The sequence below is a fragment of the Muscardinus avellanarius genome, assembly GCF_963383645.1.
Source record: "Muscardinus avellanarius genome assembly, chromosome: 14".
Taxonomy (NCBI): domain Eukaryota; kingdom Metazoa; phylum Chordata; class Mammalia; order Rodentia; family Gliridae; genus Muscardinus; species Muscardinus avellanarius.
The window spans coordinates 26,705,817-26,714,571 of NC_137800.1; the positions used below are offsets into that span (position 1 = coordinate 26,705,817).

Consider the following 8,755-nt stretch of genomic DNA (forward strand, 5'->3'; position numbering starts at 1 on the left):
ATATAAGCATTTTAAAATCAAAATTAAGGTAAATAATTCATATGGGATAAGATGAGCAGCCATAATGATCATCTCCATATATCACCTGAAAGTTAGATGGGCTCTTCAGGTTAAGCGTCATGGAGAAAGTTCTGGAAAGATTGGGTAAGGTTTAAAGACCTTTGACTTTCTTGTTTCTACAGTGATTCTGGTGCCTATTTTAAGTAATAAAGAATGTTCTAGGTCTCTATTATAGTGTAAGTCCAATTCTTTCTAATGTGTTTATATTTCAAAATACTTCAGAATATTCACATTGGAATTCCAATTTAAGTGTATGGTAGTTAATGTATATGCATACTTTTACATCACTATTAGTTTTTGGATTGGTTTACTTTAAAATATTCTTGTTTGACACGGGGCTTGTTGGAGGAAATTGTACCTCAGGATGCTAATTACAATGTAGTTTTCCAGACTTTGAGGGTCTGTAAGAGTTTATTAGAAGGGACACATTCCTTTAAACATTTTGTATTCAGCATTGTTTGCCTTGTCGCTGTTGCTGTGTTAAGTGAAGGTTGTCTGTGTTTTCTTAGTGCAGAAAACAATGATAAGTATGCTGGGAAAGCAAAATTATGCCTAAGGAAAACATAATGCTTTTGAGATAGATATTTTTTTTTGTACCAGTGCCCTTGTTGACAAGTTTTTTTTTTCATGGCTGGTATTTTTACATTTCTAGTTTCAGGTTTAAAAAAATGGCACATTTTTAATATCTTCTAATATGAGAACAAATGATATCTGTGAATTTCTTTAGGGAGTATGTATGTTTATGTTCATGTACTGCTGCCTGCTGCAGGCAGCACTGATTTAGTTGAAGCAGTGTTAGAAAACTTTTGAAATATGATGTATAAAGTCTAGAAAATGCCTTCAGGTACTTTACAGACAGCCACAGAATGTAGTTTATCATTACTTTAGACCCTGCAGTGAATTCTTGGAGAGTGCAAACAATCTCTCTTGCTCTTACCTTTAGTACAAGAATAGATTTTCATGGTTTTTGTTCATAGACACCAAATAAAGATGCATATTTAATTTTGGAGTAGGCAGTCCTCAAAATAAGTATAAAATAAATACTTTTCAGTTGTGGCATTCACATATGCCAGACATGATGAAACCTTTCCCTAGTTTAAGTCACTTGTCAAAGAGGAGAGTTTGTTCTTCCAATAGCAAAAAGAGTTGAACATGTATTATTTTAAAAATCATTTTTAAAAACAACAGTTAGATAAACCAAAGTACAGAAACATTAAAAAGATTTAATTTTAAATGGCAGTTTCTGCTTTTACTTTGAGAGTGGCTAAAGGTCGGGAAATAGTACACAGGGTCCAAGAACTGGCTTATCATATATCTGAGTTAATTGATTACTGTTTAAACATTTCTCTGTAAATAATTTTATACATCGAGTCTTTAGTCACTATTTCTGACTAATAATTAACTTATCTAAAAAAGCACTCTAAAACTTTTTAAAATGTAACACTGGTGGTAAAAATAATTTTAAGAATAGAAAAACTAAAAAGAATCAGAGTCTGGTTCATTTTAACCAAGAACTAACTCTGTTATACATTTCACCCAATTATACTGCATAAAATGAGCTAATTTTTCTTATAGTTGAATAATCTCATAGACTTATTGATAAAGCTTAAGTAATATTTTCACTTAAGATTATTCATATCTTGTGAATGGCTTATGTTTTAAATTCACTAATTCAGAAATATTAAAATAATCATCACTCTATAGAATTGACTGAGAATTAAAACCTACTCTTCTTATATGTGCAGATAGTTTGAATTCATGTAATTTATAGAAATCTGTTATTAATAAAAAAAACTTTCATGAATCTATTTTTGCTTACATTGAATTAATTTTATCAAAATGTAAATGCTTTAATCTCATTGAGTTTCAAAGTGTCATTCGAAACTATGAAAGTCTTAGTGAACATCGATCAATTATACAAAAAACATGAGACATAATCAGATAAAATAAAGCAGATAGTAAAATTCTAAAAGAAACAAGGGTGTTGGCTTGAAATTTCAAAGTTTGGCAATACTTAAAAATACATAGCTATAACACATGTTTTCAGTATTTCAGTATTTCAATCTTCACTCCTGGAGATATAAAAGCTTAAGTAGATTTTGCATATAACATGATCTTGTAAGCCATTTGTTTTATGTTTGCACACAGTGAACTTAGTATTCTAAACATTTGAATTTAGTATTTTAAATAATAATTTTTTATTTTAACTAATTTGAAAATTTTTTATCGTGTTCGTTCTTTAAAGACACTACATACAATCCTTTGCCATTATGAGTTAATTTTCCACTGAATTATCTGATTACTTTCCATCTTAGTAAGTAGAGTATAAGAAAATACTTTTGCATCTCAATCTGTTGATTTTTTTATCTTCACTATTTTTCTCTTTTTCTTTCAGAAAATTGACTATACAAATCTTTTTATATTTAATATCACTGAATTAAAAATAAAAAATTCCAAAGTAGTTTTCATGTCTACTATGATGTGATATTAATATAACATAAAAACATATTGGTAACAAAGCTTCCACTTACATGATTTACTATGAAATTAAAAACCACAAATATTCTTGAATTAATATGAAATAGAATCCCCATAATATATATTTTGCATCAATTAAAAGAATCTTAATATGTTTTAGCACTTTATTTAGAGAATCATAATACAACCCTTCCCCTTATGCTGTTTAATGTGATGGATATCATCTATATATCACACACACAAACATATACACACATACATACCTATGACAAAGACACTTTCTTCTGAACTGAATGTTTGTTTTATATGCTCTCACAGATTTAATCTTGTTGCTGATGAATATCCTCGTGCCTAAGAATTTTATAGATAACCCAGTAGAAAATGTTAAAAATTAAAAAAGCTAATGGGAAGCAGGCTCGAGAGATGGTGTCAATCTTCTTAGCCCGGTCGATAAAAACTTTCCTCATTTCATCAGGGCTTTTTGGCGTTACCTGGACAGGATGATTTGGACCCTTTGAAGTGATACCATCTTTCGCTTGCAGACATGGTCCCATCCCATAGGCTGTGAAATTGAATCGGTTTTCCCTTACCTCATCATCCTGTCAAACAAAAATAAAGAAAAATTTTTAGTAATGGAATGGGGCATTTGTAGCAAGCAATTTCGGAATCATTACTTACGTTTTATCATGATATGTGTTTACACTAATATAAAGAAAAGATAAACAAAGCATGTTAATTGAGTTGCTTACATTCTCTTTGAAGTCTTATCTTGCCGCATCATATAGATGCATCTGTTAGTAAATGTGGTTCTCAAAAAATACGCTTTCGTGGAAAAAGTAAAATTCTGATATTTCTATATATTGCTAGAATATCTAAATAAAAAGACCAAGAAAAAAAGCTACTGGAATATTGCGTTACATACATTTATATACTAGACTTTTACCTTTTATGTCTAAACATCAGAATATTCGATGTCAGAGGGGAAAAGTACCAGGATCATTGACTGAATTTTTCCTTCTCATGGAGACAAAATTTTTTTCTACAATTGACAAACAAGACAAACTTGTTTCCTACAATTCTTGGAAAATATAGACTAGTACAATAACACTACTTGGTTTTTGTTCTCCTTACTTTATACTACTCTCTGTTTTACAACAATACTTTTGGAAGACCTTTAAGAGAGTCACATGTTCTTATTTACGTACAGTTATGTTTCAGGTATAGTGGTTGGTACAAAAATTATGAATGAGATTTGGCAGAAGTTTATTTTATTTTTAAGAAGTACACTTATTAAACTTATTAACAACTTACTATATTATTCTAAAGGTTATTATTTATTCTAAATGCAGCAAATTGAACTTTTCATATATGTAAATTAATAAAACCTTAAATTTAAAGGTAAGTTTATTAATGAATAATGTGATCATAAGATATGATCATAATAAATATATTTAATAACTTATTTTAAAATCCATTAATGAATAAGGATTTTATTTAGAATGTTAAATACATTAATGTCAATGTAAACAGATTTTTTTGATAATTGACTGAAATTGTAAAAGGTAATAATACATTTTCTAAAATTATGTTTCTTTTATAATTATACTCTTTTATAGTAATGTAAAATTAGTTGACTTAAATAGAAAATTACTTTAGGTCTGTGAAAGTAGTTGTTCAATGAATAGTATATTAGAGAGTAAGCAAGTGAAATATAGAAATTATTATGAATTTTTAAAATGAGAAAATGATTAAAGTTGATTAAATAATATATAAAATAGTTTTTGAGGAATTTGAAAGTAAAGTAATTCCACCTGAAAAACAAAGCATGAAATTACTGGAAAACATTCCAATTGTAAGCTGTATAAGCTATCAAATTTTGAGGAGACAAGTCTGAAATAAAAGCTGATAGTATTACCTGAAAATAGAGCCAGGCGTGGTGGTACAAGCTTGTAATCCCCATGCTTGGAAGGCTGAGACAGGAGGATCACACAGGTTCGAAGCCAGCCACAGCTACTTGGTGAGGCTCTTAGCAACTTAGTGAGACCCTGTTTCAAAATAAAGTATAAAATAGGTATGAGAGTATAGGCTGGAGGTAGAAAAGCCCCTGGGTTCCATCCCCAATACCACATACACACAAAAAAAATTACCTGAAAATAAAGCTGCCAACACAAATGACTTTTGACTACTGTTGCAATCATGCAGAAAACTAGAAATCAATTGTCCAATATTCATTAATAAGAATGGTCACATAAACTGCCATTTATAAAAAATTTTATGCAAACCTGTTGTTTGCTTTGAAATGTTTATATTTTAGAAGAAGTCTGTATAGCAAGTATTAAACTGCTCCTATGGAGGTGCTTAAAGAGTATCCTTATAATTTAATAAATTATGCTGGTGTTTGCATTCCTGAAGAAAAACATAGATTTCCTGGATAATGTATAGATTTTGTGTTTAAATCAGCTGAATCTCCAAATATATATATATATATTTGTATTTATGTTTAGCCATATATATATGAATTTGGATTGAACTCAGAGGTATTATACCTCTGAACTACACTACTAGCCCTATTTTATTTTTTATTTGGTAACAGGGTCTCTCCAAGTTGCTGAGGCTAGCTTCAAAATTGTGATCCTCTTGTCTCAGCCTCCCAAGAACTGAGATTACAGGCATGTGCCTCCATACTCAGCTATAATACAACATTTTAGACTGTGCCATTCCATGTATTTAAAAATTACATCTTAAAATATAACAAAAAATAACTTTTTCAATGAACATTTATGTGTGTTGGCATATTAGTTGAGACACTTGGGAAATTTGCTACTAAAATAATAAGATTTCAGCAATCTGACATATGTATCAAGCAAAGAAGAATTTATTGACTACCTTTCTAACCATCTGTTTTGGGAAACTTATTTTAAAACTTTCAGAGACCCTGGGTGCTCATCTCCAAACAGAGATAATCAATTTAAAACTAACATATTTAGTGAATGATTACATTTATCTCCATTTTATCTCTCCACATAAGTGTGAGTCAAGGGTTAACTCAGGCCTGAGCTGTTAAGGGACTGCAGAATGACCCTGATTTCTATAGCATAATTTCCTTGAAAACAATAGTGTTAAGTTAAAGGGAGAACTGGAATCAGCCTCATTCAAAGGGAATGACTGCTTGTGCACCCAAGGGAGTTGCATATAGGCCTGCAGATCTTTGGCTACGTGACTAGCTAGTGTAGACATGGGGTTGGAACAGAGTCTGCCATGCGTCTGTGTGAAGGGAATCATGCATCCTTTGGTTTCTGAATCTGCATTCCCTGTGTGGGTGAGGGGACAAAAGAAGCTGTGCTCTTGAGAAACTGCTGAGTCTCTTCTGTGCCGAAGAAGCTACTACAGGCCTTACCTGTGTCTTGTGTCATACCCACTGGAGGGCTGGGGAAATGCAATATGAGGTTAAAGCTACTGGTTTCTAAAGAGTGTGGGTGTCAGTTGATTTAGTTTTTATATTTGAGGGGGGTATTGGTGGGTAGAACTCGGGGGCATTCTACCTCCAAACTATACCCGTAGCCCTATTTTTTTTTAATTGGTTTTATTTTTTCTTGCTTGTGTGTTGCTGTTTTAATTTTTATTTTTTGTACATATTTTTTAATTGAAAATAAATGGTATACATTTAAATGGTACTTGGTGCCCTCTCCCCCCCCACACACAAATGTTTGTCCAGGGTAACCATGCTACATTCATACTTTTACGCATATTCGGATGTAGCCTCTCATTAATCAAGTTCAGCCTTCTTCCTCTCCTATCTTTCCATTCAAACTTTGCTGAGATTTCCCTTCCATTATCTGGAGTCCCTCTGGTATCCCCTATACTCCCTAGTTTGGGCTTATTAGAGGAAAGATGCAACATCACTAGCCATCAGGGAGATGCAAATCAAAACTACACTGAGATTCCATCTAACCCCAGTCAGAGTGGCAAGCATAAAGAAATCAAATAACAAATGCTGACGAGGATGTGGGGAAAGAGGAACTCTTTTACACTGTTGGTGGGAGTGCAAAGTAGTTCAGCCACTATGGAGATCTGTATGGAGATTCCTAAGAAAGCTGGGAATAGACCCACCATATGACCCAGCTCTACCACTCCTGGGTATCTTTCCAAAGGGGTTGAATTCAGAGAACTACAGCAACATATGCATACCTATGTTCATAGCAGCACAATTCACAATAGCCAAAACATGGAACTAACCCAGATCCCATCAACAGATGAATGGATTGCAAAATTGGGTAAATACATACAATGGAATTCTCTTCAGCCATAAAGAAGAACAAAATCATATAATTTGCAAGAAGATGGAAAGTCCTGGAGAGCCTTATGTTAAGTGAGATCAGCCAAGCACAGAAAGAGAAGGGACATATCTTTCCTCTAATATGCCCCTAACACTACTTTTTATTCTTTATTTTGAAACAAGTTCTTTCTGAGTTACAGAGAACTTCACTAAGTAGCTGAGGCTGGCTGCGAACCATGATCCTCCTGTCTCAGCCTCTCAAGTACTGGGATTACAAGTGTGCGCCACCAAGCTCAACTAAGTAACACCTGAATTTTTTTCAGTGTCAGTTTGAAACCCACATCTTAGCAGAATCTGGCCAGCCTTGAGGATCCTTTTTGACTCAGTATGGCCAAAATTTTGGACAGGGGTTCTGAGTGAATCTGATGATGATCCATGCAAAAGCCCTACAAAAAATAACTGGAGGTTAATCTCGCCACTGGAATATAAATGGCACCAATTTATCCCCTAGAGGAAGATGAAAAGGAGAAAGTGGCTCAAGATATAATTAATTCCTTATTTATTATTGAACATTTGTTCAAAATAAAAATTGAGAAGCCTTATATTCTTTACTTTCTATGGAGTCCTTGAAATCTGGTGCATATCTTATATAGACAGCACACTTCAATGCAGATTAGATTTCTAGTGTTCAATAGCTACAGAGAGCTAGTAGCTAGCAAAATGAACAAAGCAATTATAATACAAAGGTGCTGGATCACTTTGCTGAGAAGTGCTGCTAGATCTCTGGGCAATCTGTGCTTTCCTGAATCATTAGATTATCTGATCTAATAATACAATTTTGGATGTTACAGCATAAAAAGCACCAACTCTCCCCCGCCAATTTGATGCAATTTTCTTCTTCAGGAATTACTGACAGTGACCCTTTTTGAGTAGGTGAAGCCTGGGCTGGCATGAGAATGTGGCCAAGAAAGGACACTGATTGATTACTGTAAAATGGAACACCTCTTTAAAAGACTAGATACATGTTAGGTGTAGTAGCAAGCCTGGGATGACCATATACTAATCAGAAATAGGCCTACCCAAAGCATATCCTCTGACCTAAAGCCTGGCAGACACACTATGTCTTAAGAGAGTCCCATAGGCATGTGGTCCATCTTTTGAGAATGTAGGAGGACATATAGATTCATGGGTACATTGCCTCTTGTAGTGACAACGCTGGGTGCCACTGATAAAAAGGAAATCTGAATAGAGAAACAGCTAGAAGTAAATCTGTTTGTTTGAGGCACTGGTGATTAAACTTTTGGCTTTATCATGCTAGGCTAACACCCTACTGTTGAGCAATATCCTTAACCTTATTCATTTATTTATTTATTTATTTATTTACATTTTGAGACTGGGACTCACTAAGTTGTTCAGGCTGGCCTTGAACTTGTGATTATTCTGCCACCTTAGCCTCCCAAGTAGCTGAGGATTCAAGCATACACTAATAAGTCTAGCCTCCTCCTCCTCCTCTTCCTTCTCTTCTCTTCTCTTCTCTTCTCTTCTCTTCTCTTCTCTTCTCTTTTATCTTCCCTTCTCTCTCTCTCTTTCTCTCTCTCTCTCTCCCTCTCTCCCTCCCTCTCTTTCTTTCTCTCTTTCTTTTTGTAGTTCCTTTAAATAAAACAACAATGCAAACTAGTTCAACCACTATGGAGATCTGTGTGGAGATTCCTAAGAAAGGTGGGAATAGATCCACCATATGATCCAGCTATACCACTCCTAGGTATCTTTCCAAAGGGGTTGAATTCAGAGAAATACAGCAACATATGCATACCTATGTTCATAGCAGCACAATTTGTAATAGCCAAAATATGGAACCAACCTAGATCACCATCAACAGATGAATAGATAGTAAAACTTTGGTAAATACACACAGTGGAATTCTATTCAGCCATAAAGAAG

General features: G+C 33.6%; 1 protein-coding gene across 2 annotated transcripts in view; it reads right to left on the bottom strand.

Moving 5' to 3' along the window:
• Nucleotides 1-2,858: 2,858 nt before the first annotated feature.
• GLRA3 (glycine receptor alpha 3) overlaps nt 2,859-8,755 on the bottom strand; it is a gene marked incomplete at both ends in the record, with an annotated part of 146,484 nt that continues 140,587 nt past the window's right edge. For both annotated transcript variants that reach the window (XM_080709872.1, XM_080709871.1), the window contains one exon: nt 2,859-3,137. In XM_080709872.1, coding sequence (XP_080565998.1) covers nt 2,859-3,137 — 279 coding nt within the window. The remainder of the gene's footprint in view (nt 3,138-8,755) is intronic.